Consider the following 17,972-nt stretch of genomic DNA (forward strand, 5'->3'; position numbering starts at 1 on the left):
CCAGAACAATTTTGTCCTGGCACTAAATTAGGAACAACTTAATATAGTGGGGATTCTTAACTACAGAAAAGAGAAAATGTTTTCCACCATTATGGAGGTCAGTATCCAGCCAACTTCATTTACTAAAAATGGCTGAGAGCACTAGATGCAACAGAGCATGGGAGAGGACAAATTTGTAGTTGTAGTATTGAAGATAAACATTACAGATCCAGCAGTGCTTTGAGCTAAATTGTTCCAGTAAAGTTATAGCACTGGCATCTACTTGACAAGGTAAAAAGTTGCCCAGGTGTGCCATATTCACAAAAAATGTAATAAATCCATTCCAGCCGATTACCCACCCAAGCAACCTCTCTCAGTCAGCAGCAGAGTGATGGAAAGTATCATTGAAGGTGGTATCAAGCAGAGTTGGCCATGTGTGGTGATCAGATCTCCAGGCTTGTGCCCTGAGGTTATGTCTCCAGCACTGGTGTGATAACCTTTCACACCTTTTGTTTTCATTTCTGCATTTCTCTATTGATCAGAGGCATTTGGAATTGATATAATTGATATCAGAATCAGGTTTATTATCACCGGCATGTGACGTGAAATTTGTTAGCTTAGCAGCAGTGGTTCAATGCAATACCTAATCTAACAGAGAAAAAATATAATAATAATAAATAAAGTAAAACATAATAAATAAGCAAGTAAATCAATTATGTATATTGAATAGATTATTTAAAATGTGCAAAAACAGAAATACTGTATATTAAAAAAAAGTGAGGTAGTCTCCAAAGCTTCAAAATCCATTTAGGAATCGGATGGCAGAGGGGAAGAAGCTGTTCCTGAATCGCTGAGTGTGTGCCTTCAGGCTTTTGTATCTCCTACCTGATGGTAACAGTGAGAAAAGGGCTTGCCCTGGGTGCTGGAAGTCTTTAATAATGGACGCTGCCTTTCTGAGACACTGCTCCCTGAAGATGTCCTGGGCACTTTGTAGGCTAGTACCCAAGATGGAGCTGACTAGATTTACAGCCTTCTGCAGCTTCTTTCGGTCCTGTGCGGTAGCACCCCCGCCCCATACCAGTGATGCAGACTGTCAGAATGCTCTTCATGGTACAACTATAGAAGTTTTTAAGTGTATTTGTTGACATGCCAAATCACTTCAAACTCCTAATAAAATATAACCACTGTCTTGCCTTCTTTATGACTACATCAATATGTTGGGACCAGGTTAGATCTCAGAGATCTTAACACCCAGGAACTTGAAGCTGCTCACTCTCTCCACTTGTGATCCCTCTATGAGGATTGGTATGAGTTCCTTCGTCTTACCTTTCCTGAAGTCCACAATCAGCTCTTTCGTCTCACTGACGTTGAGTGCCAGGTTGTTGCTGCGGCACCATTCCACTAGCTGGCATATCTCACTCCTGTACGCCCCCTCGTCTCCACCTGAGATCCTACCAACAACGGTTGTATCGTCAGCAAATTTGTAGATGGTATTTGAGCTATGCCTAGCCACACAGTCATGTGTATACAGAGAGTAGAACAGAGGGTAAGCACACACCCCTGAGGTGCGCCAGTGTTGATCGTCAGTGAAGAGGGTAAGTTATTACCAATCCGCACAGACTGTAGTCTTCGGGTTAGGAAGTCAAGGATCCAATTACAGAAGTAAGTACAGAGGCCCAGGTTCTCCAACTTCTCAATCAGGATTGTGGGAATGATCGTATTAAATGCTGAGCTATAGTCAATGAACAGCATTCTGATGTAGGTCTTTGTGTTGTCTAGGTGGTCTAAAGCCGTGCGAAGAGCCATGGAGATTGCATCTACCATTCACCTATTGTGACAATAGGCAAATTGCAATGGGTCCAGGTCCTTGCTGAGGCAGGAGTTCAGTCTAGTCATAACCAACCTCTAATAGCATTTCATCACTAAAGAGAAATCACCAAAGAGAAAAAAAAGTAAATTCATTTATAAGCATCTCAAGCTACTAGAGGAAAATGAGCAGTTAACTGGCTGGTCATCGTAATGATAAAACACGTGAGATGCATCAGCTGCAGCTGAGGAGCCAGAGTTGAAGAGAATCTGTCCATAGGTCTCTTTAGTTACAGGGCAGTTCTGGACTCACCACTGAGTAGGAGGGGTGGTGGTAGTAGTAGAATTGCTAGTTGTAGGAGGGGAGATGTTAGTAGGTCAATAGTTTTGCCTGGTACTGCAGAGGCACAGAAAGCTGGATCAGGCTGACACGTGCACCATGAATGTTTCAATTTCTGCTTTCTGCTTAATCGACTGGAATGTCCTAATGTGTTTATGTAATAACATCGGTTTTGTTTGGTTTTCCTGTTAGTTCGTAAACATGACAATCCCAAAATTAGTAAGTGGTGCACTAGTGATTAAAGCATCTATTTTTAAAACATTTTAAAAGCCCTAGTTTCGCAGTCATTCATTGATTCTGTTTTAGTTACTATTCTATAGATTTGTTGAGTGTGCCTGAAAGAAAATGAATCTGAGGGTTGTATATGGTGACTTTGATCATAAAATTTACTTTGAATTTTGAAAACTTTGTTTTCTGCCATTTCCCAGTAGGTTTTAACCCATTTAACTTGTTAAAGGCTTGGATTTGTATTTTAAAGCAAACACTAATAAACTGATTTTAGATGAAAGTAAGAGCATTTTGAAGTACATGTGTATTTCCCAACCTTTATTTGTCATGTTATATATATTTCATTTATTAATCGTTATATGAAACATTTTCTTTCTGTTCCTTGACAAATGAATGCTTGTCCAGTGATGTGATTATGAAAAAAGGACATGTAATTATACATTCATTATGTGCAGTGTTTCATTATGAATTCAGATCACTCAGTTTGTAAATAATTTGCATCGTTTCTCAGGTTCCCCCGGAGCTACAGAACGAGGTACTGATGAGCTTGCTAGAGACAGATCCAGATGTTGTTGACTATTTGCTGCGGAGGAAAGCTTCACAGTCATCGTGAGTAGTACTTGCCATTGCAAGTGAACTCCCACTCGAGGCTAATAATTTCCTTCTGTCTTATCTGTGCTAAGCATTAATAAGCTAGACAAGAGAATGCATGATCAAGGGAACAGTGGTCAACCTAGTGCTGTTAAGTAAATATCAGGCCGTACTAAAAATGTGGTGTGTAAAAATTCCTCTACCCAGTATCTTGCTAGCAAATTTACAGTCACTGGGAGCAAGGTTGAGGCCCTAAGGGCAAGATTGCTCTCTCCGAGGGAAATGAGGGATTGCAATGTTCTGTGTCTTTCGGAGACATGGCTCACTCAAGACATGCTGGCCATGGTGTTCCTGCCCAAGGGGTTCTTGATCTACCAAATGAATCACTCTGCAGAACATGCAGGAAGGCAAGAGGTGAGAGTGTGTGTTGTGATAAACTCTTGGTGGTGCTCTGACATAGTGGTCTTGTCGTACTCTTGTTCCCCCAAGCTGGAACATCTAATGATTGAGTGCTGTCTGTTCTACTTACCAAGAGAGTTCTCCATGATCCTAACCACAGTTTACATACTGCTAAACACCAAAGTTAATCAAGCACTCGAGGTATTGAGTGCCATGATTGGCAAACAAGAAACAGTCTACTCAACACCATTCAAATCATTGTCAGCGACTTTAGTCAGGCTTGTTTGAAGAAATCTCTGCCCAGATATCATCAGTAAGTCACCTGCAGCACCAGGGGACCCAACACATTTGACCACTGTTATACTACGATTAGGAATGCCTACCCTTTGATCCCTAGACTACTTTTCGGGAAATCTGATCATCTGGTTGTCCTACTACCTCCATAGTGACAGAAACTGAAGAGCGAGTCTCCAGAGGTTAGAAAATGAGACAGTACATTGTGAAAGTAGTCGTGGGGGCTGAATACTTTTTCAAGGCACTGTATTGCACTCTAGTTACTTGCCTGGGCTATTCTGTCAGCAAATCCCAGTCCTGTCAACTCTGCCATCAAAAGGGACCAGGGTAGTAGTTGTCTGGGAATACCACCACATGCAGAACCCCTGAAGGCCGCACTCCACCTTGACCTGGAAATGTATCACCATTCCTGCATTATTAGTCAATCAAAACCTGTAGCTCGGCACGCAACAGCATTGTGGAAGTAACTTCAACAGAGGGGCTACTATGAGCAACATCATAAAACTTCAGCGTCATCCTAAAGAGGGCAGGAGGGGCCTAGGACTTAAGTTTCTTTTGTACGGGAGGGAAATACCAGCCAGGATTATTTGCTGAAACAGAACTGAAGTCCCAAACTTCTGACTGTGGGGCAAGAGTCCAACCACTGAATCATGGTTAATAACTTGATTTACTGTCTAATTAAACACTTTAAAACTCTAAGCATCCACTGTCCGACTATCCACAAATCTCAGTGGTTCGGCACCAGTCTCACTGGGTGATATTTTCTGACCAGGACTACCAAAGTCTTGAGTGTGCCAGTTTATGGGAATTTGTTTATGGGAGTCTATTTTGAACTCTTTGTAGTGAGCTGTGTGCACTTTAATAATCAGCTGTGATTATCTTTAACAGGAGTCCAGATCTGACAAGGGCAGAGATGTCCTATACTTTGGGAGGAAGACATTCATCGACTGACTCCAACAAGATGTCAAGTGGAGAAGTCTCACCTTATGACAATAATTCTCCAGTACTCACAGACAGGCTGTTAGTACAAAAGGCAGATGATCTCAGTCCTAGTTCCGACAAGCTTTATAAAGTTCCTGAACAATATGCTTTAGTTGGACACTTGAAATCCAAATCTAGGGACAGCTCTCCAGTGTCATGGCCTGAAAAAGGTAAGGGTTATATGATATATGCAGCTTTCACTCTTTAAAACTCTGCAATAATTATAACTTCAGAGATTGTAACAAAATTCTATGGTTTGTCTTGGAATTTAGTGTGGTGTTGGCTTCTTCCATGTTGTCATGGCATTGAATTGCAGCTTGTATAACTTTTGCACTGATTGATTGGCCTGAGCAATATCCAATCCATCAGGACAAGACTAAAAAACTATTTGCAGTCTGACAGCAGAACATTCACAATTATTAAAATGAAAACTGAGTAGTTAATCATTTCAGCCAAGTAAGGATCAAATTACTTGAACCCAGGATGATGTTCAATGGTACAGAAAATTGTAATGAAAACCTGAGATCAGTCTACTAAAATGCCATTGTTGTGACCAATATAATGCTGAAAAGTCCATTCTTAATGAAGATTATGACAACGTGCTCCTTTGCATTAAGAGGGGAAACTTGAAGGATGACATTCAAATGCCACAGCATCCCATGAAGCCAGATAATTTAATTGTCCCATGCTTTCAATAGCCACTCACATTCAAACATAACTGGCCATGTGCTTGCTACCAATACACTGGCTGCTTAAAATGTGACATTCATTATGTTACAGGCTGATAGGGAAAAAATGGGAAAATGAGGACATGAATGGGAAAAGCAAGTAATGGGTTTAGTCCCTAATTGTTTTGCTCAGTGTAGCATCTCTGTCGCTGGTGTTCACCATCATATCCTTATTGAGGAGATGATGAGACAATGGGGGTGCATAATTAGATACTCAGCAATCCACCTCTGTCTTAACATTGATTCAGCTTTTATGTTTCAATATCCAATTCAAAGACTTCAGGAAACTTGCATTCTTAGTTGATGTTATAAGTGGCCAGGTCTGCTATAGGTTTACCCATCCATAATATCTACTCAGTTTTATTTCTTTCTCCACACATACTGTCTGGTCTGCTGGTCATTTCCAACAGTCTTCCCTTGCGGTTTTAGTTCCCTGCAAATGCTTTGATCTGCTTTTATCTTTTTGTCAGTCTATCCTCATTAAATTGTTAATTGTGCCCTCACACTGTTCTCTGACCTACCTCTTCCCACCTACTTTCGGCAACTTAAAACTTCTCCATTTCTGATTAAGAGAGCGAATCTGCAACAGTAATTCCATTTCTCTTTCCACAAATGCTGCCTTGCCTGAGTATTTCCAGAATTTTATATTTTTACTTCTCTAACAGCAATGGTATTCTATCGCTACAGTGACTTATTTCAATGGAAGTATGATACATTTCCTGTTTCAATTAACATAGAACATTACACCACAGTACAGGCCCTTTGGCCCATAATGTTCTGCCAACCCTTTAGCCTACTCTAAGATCAATCTAACCCTTCGCTCCTACATAACACTCTGTTTTTCTATCATCTGTGTGCTTTTCTAAGTGTTTCTTAAATGCTCCTAATGTATCTGCCCTAGCAGAGCCTTCCATGCATACACCACCCTCTGTTCCTCTGACAACTCACCTGTACTTTCCCCCGGTCACCTTAAAGTTATTGCCCCTGGTATTAGTTATTTCTGCCTTGGAAAAAAGTCTCTGTCTTTCTACCCTTTCTATGCCTCTTATCATCTTGTACACCTCCATTAAGTCAACTTTCATCCTCCTTCATTCCAAAGAGAAAATCCTTAGCTTGCTCAAACTGTCTTCATAAGACATGCTCTCTAGTCTAGGCAACATCCTGGTAAATCTCAATACCCTTTCTAAAGCTTCCACGTCCTTCCTATCACATGGCAACCAGAACGGAGCAGAATATTCTAAGTGTGGTCTAACCGGGGTGTTATAGAGCTGTAACATTGCCATAGACCAGAAAGTATAGGAGCAGAATTAGGCTATTCAGCCCATCAAGCCCGCTCTGCCATTTCATCATGGCTGATCCAAAATTCCTCTCAACTCCAATCTTCCACTTTCTCCCCGTATCCCTTCACGCACTGAGCAATCAAGAATCTATCAACCTCTGTCTTAAATATACATAAAGACTTGGCCTTCACAGCTACCTGTGGGAAACAATTCCACAAATTCACCATTCTCTGGCTAAAGAAATTTGTCCTCATCTCCATTCTATAAAAGGATGCACTCTATTCTGATGCTGCGTCCTCTGGTCTTAGACTCTCCCACCATAGGAAACAACCTCTCCATATCCACTCTGTTAAGGTCTTTCACCTTTCGATAGGTTTCTATGAGGTCAACCCTCAAATTTCTGAATTCAAGTAAACACAGGCCCAGAGCCATCAAACGCTCTTCATATGATAAATGATTTAATTCTGGAATCACTTTTGTGAACCTCCTTTGAACCGTCTCCAATGTCAGCACATTATTTCTAAGATAAGGGGCCTAAAACTGCTCTCAGTATTCCAAGTGAGGCCTCACCAGTGCTTTATAAAGTCTCAACATTACATCCTTGCTTTAATATTCTAGTCCTCTTGAAATGAATGCTAACTTTGCATTTGCCTTTCTCACCACAGACACAACCTGCAAATTAACCTTTGGAGGATCCCGCACAAGGACTCCCAAATCCCTTTGTGTCTGTTTTTTTGTATTTTCTTTCCTTTCAGAAAATAGTCAACATTTCCGTTTCTTCTACCAAAGTGCATGACTATACACTTCCCAACAATGTATTTCATCTGCCACTTCTTTGCCCATTCTCCTAATCTTGTCTAATTCCTTCTTTAGTCTCTCTACTTCCTCAAAACTACCTGCCACTCCACCTATCTTCACATCATCTTAAAATTTTGCAACAAAGCTTTCAATTCCATCATCCAAATCATTGACATATAACGTAAAAAAAAAATAGACCCCTGTGGAACACCACAAGCCATTGGCAGCCAACGAGAAAAGGATCCCTTTATTCCCACTCTTTGCTTCTTGCTAATCAGTCACTGCTTTATCCATGCTAGAATCTTTTCTGTAATACCATGGGCTCGTACCTTGTTAAGCAGCCTCATGTGTGGCACCTTGTCAAGGAACTTCCGAAAGTCCAAGTACACAACATTAACCAATTCTCCTTTGTCTCTCCTGCTTGTTATATCTGTAAAGAATTCTAACAGATTAGTCAGGCAAGATTTTCCCTTGAGGAAACAATGCCGACTGTGGTCTATCTTATCATGTGCCTCCAAGTACTCTGACATCTCATCCTTGATAATTGACTCCAACATCTTCCCAGCCATTGTGATCAGACTAACAGGCTTATAGTTTCCTTTCTTCTGCCTCTCTCCCTTCTTAGAGTGCAGTGACATTTGCAATGTTCCAGTCTTTCAAAACTATTTTAGAATCTATTGATTGTTGAAAGATCATTACTAATGCTTCCACAATCTCTTCAGCCACCTCTTTCAGAACCCTAGGGTGTACACAATCTGGTCCAGGTGATTTATCTACTTTCAAACCTTTCAGTTTCCCAAGAACCTTCTCTCTAGCTATGGTAACTTCACACACTTCATGACCCCGACCCTGGAACTGCTAACATTCTGCTAGTGTCTTCCACAGTGAAGACTGATGGAAAATACTTAGTTTGTCTGCTATTTCATTGTACCCCGTTACTACCTCTCCAGCATCATTTTCCGGCGGTCAGATATCCACTCTTGCCTCTATTTTACATTTTATTTATCTGAAGAAACTTTTGGTATCCTCTTTAATATTATTGGCTAGTTTACTTTTGTATTCCATCTTTAATTACATTTTTAGTTGCCTTCTGTTGACTGTTAAAAGCTTCTCAATCTTCTATCATCCCACTAATTTTTGCTTTATTATATTCCCCTCTTTGACTTTTATGTTTGTTTTGACTTCTTTGTTTGCCACAGTTGTGTTATCTTGCCTTTAGAACACTGCTTCCTCTTTGCGATGTATATATCCTGTGCCTTCTGCATTGCTTCCAGAAATTTCAGCCTTTGCTGCTGTGCTGTCTTCCCTGCCAGTGTTCTTTTCCTATCAATTAAGACCAACTCATTTCTCATGCCTCTGTAATTCCCTTTACTCCCTTGTAATACAGATACATCTGACTCTCCAGTGACTCTCATGGTGAATTTGGTCATATTGTGATCACTTTCTCCTAAGGGTGCTTTTACCTTAAGCTCTCTAATCAATTCTGGTTCATCGCACAACACCCAATTGAGAATAGCTGATCCCCTTGTGGTCTCAATCATGAGCTGCTCTAAAAAAAACATTGTGGGCATTCCAGAAACTCCCCCTCCTGGAATCCAGCATAAACCTGATTTTCTCAATCTAGCTGCATATTGAAATCCCCCATGACTATTGTAACATTGCCCTTTTGATACGCATCTACTGTTGTAATTTGTAGACCATAATCTTACTACTGTTTGGGGTCTGTATATAGTTCCCATCAGGGTCTTTTTTACCCTTGCAGTTCCTTAGCTCCATCGACAATGATTCAAACCTTCCAACCTTATGTCACCTCTTTTTGATGATTTGATTTCATTTTTTACCAACAGAGAAACACCGCCCCCTCTGTCTTTCTGCCTGTCCTTTCGATACAATGTGTACCCTTGCACATTAAGCTCCCAGCTATCTTCTTTCAGCCATGGTACAGTGATACCTACAACATCATTCTGCCAATCGGGAACTGTGCTACGCTCATCTACCTTATTTCGTATACTGCGCATATACAAGTACGACACCTTCAGTCCTATATTCACCCTTTTCGATTTTGTCCACCTTTTACATTGCACCTCATCCAGCTGACTGCAATTTTGCACTATCAACAGCCTCTCCTCACTACACATTGCCTCTGTTTGTAAACCAGCTACCTCATCTTCAGCGCTATTATCCACCTTTCCTATGATACATCTTGTGCAGGACACTAGTCGCACCATGCTCAGCCTTTCAGTTCCTAACCTTGTCTGAGGTCTTACCAACATCTGTCTCCAAAACCTCTCCACTAACTGTTCCAGCGCTCTGCTTCTTATCCCCCTGCAACTCTAGTTTAACACCCCCCAGTCCAGGTGCAAATCGTCCCTTCTGTTCAGGCCCACCTTCCCTGGAAGGGAACTCAATGATCCAAAAATCTTCTGGCCTCTCTTCTACACCAACTCCTTAGCTACATACTAAACAGTGTATCTTCCTGTTTCTGGCCTCACTAGCACATGGCACGGGTAGCAATCCTGAGATCACAACCCTGGAGGTCCTGCCCTTTATCTTAGCACCTGACTCTTGGAACTCCCTATGCAGAACTTAATCACTCATCCTAATTGATACCTACAGGGACCGCGACTTCTGGCTATTCACCTTCCCACTTAAGAATGCTGAGGACTCGATCCAATATATCCTGGACCCTGGCACCCAGGAGGCAACATGCCAACCGGGAGTCTCCTTCTCGCCCACAGAACCTCTTGTCCATTCTCCTAACTATCGAATCCCCTATCACCACAGCTCGCCTCTTCTCTCCTCTTCCCTTCTGAGTCACAGAAGCAGACTCAGTGCCAGAGACCCAACCACTCTGATTTTCCTCATTTAGGTCATCCCCCTGACAGTATCTCAAGTGATATACCTGTTGTTGAGGGGTGATGGCCACAGGTGTATTCTGCACTGGCTCCTTAACCCTTTTCCCCTTCCTGACTGTCACCTGTGCCCTGTACCTTGCGTGTAACAACCTCTCTATATGTCCTATCTATCACCCCTTCAGCCTCCCAAATGATCTGGAGTTCATCCATTTCCAGCTCCAACTCCTTCACGTGGTTTGTTAGAAGCTGTGCTGGATGCACTTCTCACAGTTGTAGTTGTCAGGGGTACTGGAGGTCCCCCTGCCTTCCCACATCCCACGAGAGGAGCATTCTACTACCCTGCCTGGCACTTCTACTGTCCTACCTGAGCAGATACAAAAAAGGAAAGGGAAAATAACAGCTTTTCTTTTGTTTTCTCTGACTGAAGCCTCTTCACAGAAGCCTTGAAGAGCTAAAGGCTCAAGATCACCACCCTGACTCTGCCCACTCAGATGATGGCCCTTGCGCTTACCCCGCCTTCCTTTAATTTGCTGTTACTAATCAATCCCAAACACCAATTGGTCGCCGGTCAAAGCTCTTTTTGCTGTAGTGACCTGCTGCTGCCTTTTGTACTCGGGCAGTGGACCTGATTGAAGATCCCTCCTCCCAAAACTTCCAATGTCTGGATTGGCTGCTGGTCAAAGCCATTTTTACCTCGCGGCTCTTGAACTCAATCCTCAGACTCATGATGGCCAACAAATCATACGCCTTCTTAACAACCCTATCAACGTGCGCAGCATTTTTGAGGGATGTGGACATCAAGATTTCTCTGTTCTTCCACACTGCTAAGAATCATGCCTTTATATTCAACCTTGCAAGATAAAGCACTTAACTCTTTTCCAGGTTGAATTCCACCTGCATGTCCCAGCCCAGCTCTACATCCTGTTAATGTCCCTTTGCAATCTACATCTTTCTAACATCAACATGTTCAAGAATTTCAGCCTATCTTAGTGTCCTTTCAATAATTGCGGTCCCTTTCACTGGTGAATACTGAAGCGAAGTATTTATTTCACACCTCACCTACCTCCTGTGACTCCAGGCATATGTTTCCTCTACTATCTCTGATTGATCCTACACTCACTCTGGCCATCCTCCTGTTCTTTACATACAGCATGTGTTGGATGCATTAGGGTTTTTCTTAATCCTATTCGCCAAGGCCTTCTTATGGCTTACCGTGGTTTTCCTTTTTCTATTCTTCAGCTCCTTCCTGGCTACTTTGTTACTTTCTAGAGCCCTGTCTGATCCCTGCTTCCTAAAACTTAAGTAAACTTTTTTCTTCCTCTTGACGAGTTTTTCCACATCCTTTGTCAACCATGGTTCCTTCACCCTACCATCATATCCCTGCTTCAATGGGCAAAGCTATCCAGAACCCCATTCCAGTGCTCCCTAAACAACCTGCACATTTCCATTGTGCATTTCCCCGAGTACATCTAATCCCAGTTTATGCTCCCCAGTTCCTGCCTAATAGCATTATAATTTATCCTGCTCTTATCCCTCTCCAGGGCTATAGTAATGGTCAGGGACCTCTCCAACTGACAGATCTGATACTTGACCTATTAAGGTCAAATCTGAATCAATGGCAACCAGACTGAAAAATATAATAAAGAGTAAATTAATCAAGCAAACTAAAATGAGAAATATAATTTTAATTGCTGTTCTCAGCTATTGCAAATAGGACAATGGGATAGCTCTTTCAAAAGCGCGTGATGGAGAAAATATTTCCTTTACTGTATGATTTAACAGTTGAACACACACGACACTGAAGATGGATCAAAAGTAAATTGGGGGCATTTAGAGGCTGAGGCAGAGGTATGGCAGATACTTCTGTGTGTGACCTGAAACATCAACCATCCCTCTGTATCTCTGGATGCTGCCTAACCTGTTGAGTTGTTTCTTGACGTTATTCTGTGATACTCCATCTTTTGACAGGATTATTAGGGCCCTAGGTTAAATTCTGGAATTGACATGCAGAGCTGTGGCATTGTGGACCACAGATTGGCTGCGTTCCTCTCTAGGAGTTGAGAGTTGGGCCATTTTCATTTTGCAAGCATTCTTTATTTTAATACTGAACGTTTAAGTAACAACAATTTTGCATGTCATTGGAAAGAAACGATAATGTCTTGTATGGTTTTCTAGACTTGCAACAGTTTATGTTCCACAATAGCTGTTAAGTATGAGCTAATTGTAAAACCATGCACAACTAGCTTGGCAGCACATATTGTGTACTTCAGTGGAGAGAAAAACAATCCAAGCATTTCTGGATGTACTGAATAATCATCCCACAGAGGTTGCAAACAATTAAAATTGTGCTGAGACAGCTTGGATGACATTTTTGAATCTTACAAATTGGACTTCAATACAATATTTTAGTTATGTGTGCATGTTGTTTTTCTTAATTGGGCTCTGCCTATCTCCTGCTACAGTTGAAAACAAAAGCCCCTCCATTGATAAGTGCCAGTGTTATTCCCCATGGCCTGATTTCCTCATGCCAGCCCAGCTCAGCAGTAGGATTCCTGCCTTGGAGTCAGAAGCTGGAGAGTTCATGTTCCTTCTAAAGACCCAACCGCATAATCCAGGCTGAGAATCTAATGCATAACTCCCCCAGTGTTCTAGTCAATATTGCTAAAGCTTGGTTGTAAGGTCTTGCAGTGTGCAATATTTTCTATATTACAATATTGACTACACTTTGAAAGTACTTCAGTTACAGAGATAGTGGACACTGGTCAGAATAGTCCCGGCATTTGTTTATATCTGGCCTGACCAATGCTCCAGATACTCCAAGTATTATACAGGAAAAGACGTGTACCCATCAGCCCTTAGCCCCAGTCTTATATAAAGACAAACCCATACTCATCAGTACTACACGCAGTGTTACACAATTAAGCCTGCATCCATCTACACCTTCTCAATCCAAGTACTTGCCCAAATGCCTTTTAAATATTATAATTGTATCTGCCTTTGGCAGCTTGCTCCAGTCACCAACACCCTCTGTGGAAAAACCTACTCCATAGATCACCTTTAAGTTTCTCCCCTCTCACTTTAATCCTGTGTACTCTCAATCAGGCAACACACACAAAATGCTGGTGGAATGCAGCATCTATAGGAAGAAGCACAGTCGACGTTTCAGACCGAGATCCTTCGTCAGGACTAACTGAAAGAAAAGATAGAGGGGGAGGGGGAGATCCAAAATGATTGAAGGCAGAAGCGGGAGGGATAGAGCTAGGAGCTGGAAAGTTGATTGGCAAAAGGTATACAAGACTGGACAAGGGAGAGGATCATGGGATGGGAGGCCTAGGGGGAGGGGAGCACCAGAGGAAGATTTTGTGAGAAGGACAGAGGGAGAAAAAAGAGAAAGAAAGGGAAAAAAATAATAAATAATAAATAAGGGGTGGGGTAAGAAGGGGAGGAGGGGCATTAACGGAAGTTAGAGAAGTTAATGTTCATGCCATCAGGTTGGAAGCTACCCCGACGGAATAAAAGGTGGTGTTCCTCCAACCTGAGTGTGGCTTCATCTTGACAACACCCTCCTCTACTGTCACCCGTCCCATGATCCTCTCCCTTCTCCAGCCTTGTATCCCTTTTGCCAATCAACTTTCCAGCTCTTAGCTCCATCCCTCCCCCTCCTGTCTTCTTCTATCATTTCGGATCTCCCCCTCCCCCTCTATCTCTTCTTTCAGTTAGTCCTGACGAAGGGTCTGGGCCCAAAACGTTGACTGTGCTTCTTCATATAGATGCTGCCTGGCCTGCTGTGTTCCACCAGCATTTTGTGTGTGTTGCTTGAATTTCCTGCATCTGCAGTTTTCCTTGTGTTTACTCTCAACCTAGACTCCCTTGCCCTGGGACAAACCCTCTGGCTATCTTCCCTATCTAAGCACTCATAATTTAAAAAAATATCCATAGGTCACACCTCAGCCTCCTGTAGTCGAGTGAGAATACACTAAACCTATCTCATCTCACTTTGTAACTACAGTCGTCCATTCCTTTTCTTTGCTGTTGATTCAGTGCTGCCACATGTCATGACCAAAACTTTCATAGCCCTTCCCCATTCTCTTACCTATTTAGCTCTTGTGGCCCGAGGTTGTAAGGCAGATTGATCTGCGGAGGAGAAGAAAGGCTGTGAATGAGTTTTGCTGATTCTGGGTGGATGATAGAGCTGGCAATGTGCGCTGGGAGTGCAAGAGTTGTAAAAGGTCTAAATAAGTGAGAGTGAGATGGGGCTCGTGAGTTGCAGGCTTAGACCTGGATGTTTGGTGGATGTTGTTATCAGACGAGTGACATAGGGCTTTAGGCTATGGAGGCAGATGTTGAGATTGAAAATGAGTCTCTTGATCTTTAATCTCTTCCTTTGTTAATAGCCTTCGTACCAATGAAATTTTCTCTCCATTGACTGTCAAAGGCCATTGTAATTCTGAACATTAAACTTGCCTGTTAGGATTATGACCCTGGCTTCTCTAGTTTGTCCATATAATTGAAGGGTATTAGCATATTTTTATCACTATTCATGAATGAAGCAAGTATAACTCCATTGTAATAAACTTAAGACATAAGTATTGCTGAATTTGCCAAATGTAACTTTCCCTTAAAACTCTGCACTGAATTTCTTTGGTTACAGTGACTTTGGAAAGTTGACGCCTTATTCTTTCTTTTCATCCCTTAGGTTTATATGGCAATATTTACCAAAACAGCCCACTGCAGCAAAGACAGTGTTCTCTGTCCCAGGGGAACCTCTCAGTGGACTGGTCTGTGCCTCAGGCCTCTTCCACATTGTCTCTAGACAACACAAAGCTGCCTGTGCGAAGAACTCACACAACTGCAGGGGTACCTGAGTGCAGGGCTCACCCCCCAGTGAGTCGTGTCTGCAGTAGTCCACAAGTGGCAGGAAGTAAGAAAAATATTCAGCTGAGCCTGGAATCATTGTGCCTCAGACGTGACCAACGCTCCACAGCAAGTGCAGAAGAAATTTTTCAGAGAACCTCAGACACCTCTTTCTTACACAAGAAGCCGTGGCTAACCTGTTTCAAGCACGGGGACATCAATCGCAATGAGAGGCGGCCCCCTCCGCCCTACCCCGTTGAGCTGAGGCAAACCTCATCCAGTAACTCTGTTGCACATCAAGAACAAGCTTTGTCAAGACATCATAGATCTCAGCAAGGCTCAGCTCTGGCAGGAGAGCTGGAGGCAATGGTGCTTGAGCCGTCGACAGCCAAGCTCCACGAGCAGGACTTGGTTTCCCCCAGCAACGAGAACGAAGCGTGGTCCAAACAGTCAGATAATAAGAACAACTTAACAGAGCCTGAGTGGGTGGAGTGGCAAAGAGAGCGATGGCAAATCTGGGAGCTCCTGTCAACGGACAATGCAGATTCTCTTCCTGAAACTCTAGTATGATAGCTTGAGCTGCCCGAATGCAGGCCTTGTTTAGATATCATGTCATAATTTTTTAAAATCTAAATTTATCCTATCATGTACACAAAACATATTTTTATATTTGTGTGATATTTTTACTTTTTACTTTTCAGGTGTAAAAGTACACAGTCTTTAATATTCATGTAAAAGCCAGTGTGTCTGTCAGCACCTAAAACACAAGCATAGGACAATGCATTTGAATGTTGCTGTAGCATAAACTATACATGAAATATATAAATATCTATTCAGTGATTTATTTTCCAATGATTTGTATTTATATGTACATGTTTGGACCATTGTTATGTCTGAGAGGTTATGTTCAGAACCACATTCAGTGGGAGGGGATGGGGAGCAGGAGATTATCACCTGGACGTCAAGCACTTATCATGTTGCTAATAGCCAAAAGTAACAGAAGAGTGTCCCTGTTGTCTACCAACTTAAGGTAACTCCCTGCTGGTTAGTTTCTTCCAACCAGCAGGCAGTTACAGGAAATTCTTGTCAATTGACTAAATGAAATAGCCATCGCATTATCAAGTTTTGACAATTGTTGTCAATTTTCTTTTGAGGATACCATTTATTTTTCAGCTAACATGTCGCCCTCAAATAACAACCAGCATTCCCTTTAATCATGTAATATTTTATTGGTACTAAACCTACGTAGCACATCTTCAAGTAACTTCAGTTCCCTTCTCTGTGAGGAATGGTCCCCACTTGATCGAGATGGTTGTATTTTCAATATGTGATTATTGAAGGGTTAGTGAAAGACAATCCAACTCCAGCCCCAATGAAATGGAAATATTTTTGCCTGGCAGGAATTGAGAGATTATATATTTTAAATATGGGAAAATGATTAAGTATTTTTTCATGTATTCAAATGAGGGATTTGCATACAATGTACCTTTTAAAACAAGACTAAGTTACAAATTCATGCAATATCATGTGTTTTATTTTCAGAAAAAAATGTTTATTTTATAATATCGTATTTTATCTAGCTCAAAAACTGGGCGAGCTCATGAGAGGTAAATGAATAGATTACGTAGAGACAGTTGTGATGTATCATCTTACATTGTCTTAAACAGATCTATAGTCATCTACAGTGCCATTGAATTAAAAAAAGAACATTTAAAAGCAAGATTGATTCCTGAGTATTTCTGAATTTTGAGGACCAGTGCAGATTATTGGGATTGAATTGACTTTATTTCTTACATCCTTCACGTACATGAGGAGTAAAAATCTTTATGTTACGTCTCAGTCTGAATGTGCAAAGTGCAATTATAGTAATTTATAATAAATAGTATGTACAATAGGATAGTCAATATAGCTCAGAAATACAGTTGTATCAGCGTGAATTAATCAGTCTGATGGCCTGGTGGAAGAAGCTCTCCTGGAATCTGTTGGTCCTGGCTTTTATGCTGTGGTACCATTTCCTGCAAAGTAGCAGCTGGAACAGTTTGTGGCTGTGATAACCCGAGTCCCCAATGATCCTTTGGGCCCTTTTTACGCAGCCAGAAATGTAAATGAATAGAGGGAAGTTCACATCTACAGATGCACTGGGCTGTCCACACCACTCTCTGCAGAGTCCTGCGATTAAGGGAGGTACAGTTCCCATACCAGGCAGTGATGCAGCCAGTCAGGATGCTCTCAATTGTGCCCCTGTAGAAGGTTCTTAGGATTTGGGGGCCCATACCAAACTTCTTCAACTGACTGAGGTGAAAGGGGTGCTGTTGTGCTTTTTTCAGTACACACGTGAGATTCTTGGTGATATATATGCTGAGAAATTTAAAGCTGTTCACCCTCTCAACCCCAGATCCATTGATGTCAATAGGGGTCAACCTGTCCCCATTCCTCCTGTAGTCCACAGCCAGCTCTTTTATTTTTGCAACATTGAGGGAGAGATTGTTTTCTTGACACAGGGTGATGGCTTCTTCTCTGTAGGCTGCTTCATTATTATTTGAGATTTGGCCAATCAATGTGGTATCGTCAGCAAATTTAATTAGGTTGGAGCTGTAGATGGTGACACAGTCATGGGTATACAGAGAGTAAAGGAGGGGGCTTAGGACACAGCTCTGAGGGGCTCCTGTGTTGGGGGTCAGAGGTGAGTGATGTTTACGATGGTTTTAATGCAATCAGTTAATGAAACGTGAACAGCCCATTTAAGACCCTGTCCATTTTTATTAACAATGCTACTTCCATTGTTATTTTTTTAAGAGATTTAATGTTAAACAGGCCCTTCGATTTGTGGCAGAAATAA

General features: G+C 41.9%; 1 protein-coding gene across 5 annotated transcripts in view; it reads left to right on the forward strand.

Annotated features, from left to right (window-relative positions):
- LOC134347583 (rho GTPase-activating protein 6-like) overlaps positions 1-16,846 on the forward strand; it is a 551,475-nt gene extending 534,629 nt beyond the window's left edge. For all 5 annotated transcript variants that reach the window (XM_063049931.1, XM_063049934.1, XM_063049932.1 and 2 more), the window contains exons 10-12: positions 2,865-2,962; positions 4,526-4,788; positions 14,976-16,846. In XM_063049931.1, the coding sequence (XP_062906001.1) occupies positions 2,865-2,962; positions 4,526-4,788; positions 14,976-15,703 (1,089 nt within the window). In that variant the 3' untranslated portion in view covers positions 15,704-16,846. The remainder of the gene's footprint in view (positions 1-2,864; positions 2,963-4,525; positions 4,789-14,975) is intronic.
- Positions 16,847-17,972: the final 1,126 nt, after the last annotated feature.

The sequence above is a fragment of the Mobula hypostoma genome, chromosome 6 (genome assembly GCF_963921235.1).
Source record: "Mobula hypostoma chromosome 6, sMobHyp1.1, whole genome shotgun sequence".
In the NCBI taxonomy this organism is placed as follows: domain Eukaryota; kingdom Metazoa; phylum Chordata; class Chondrichthyes; order Myliobatiformes; family Myliobatidae; genus Mobula; species Mobula hypostoma.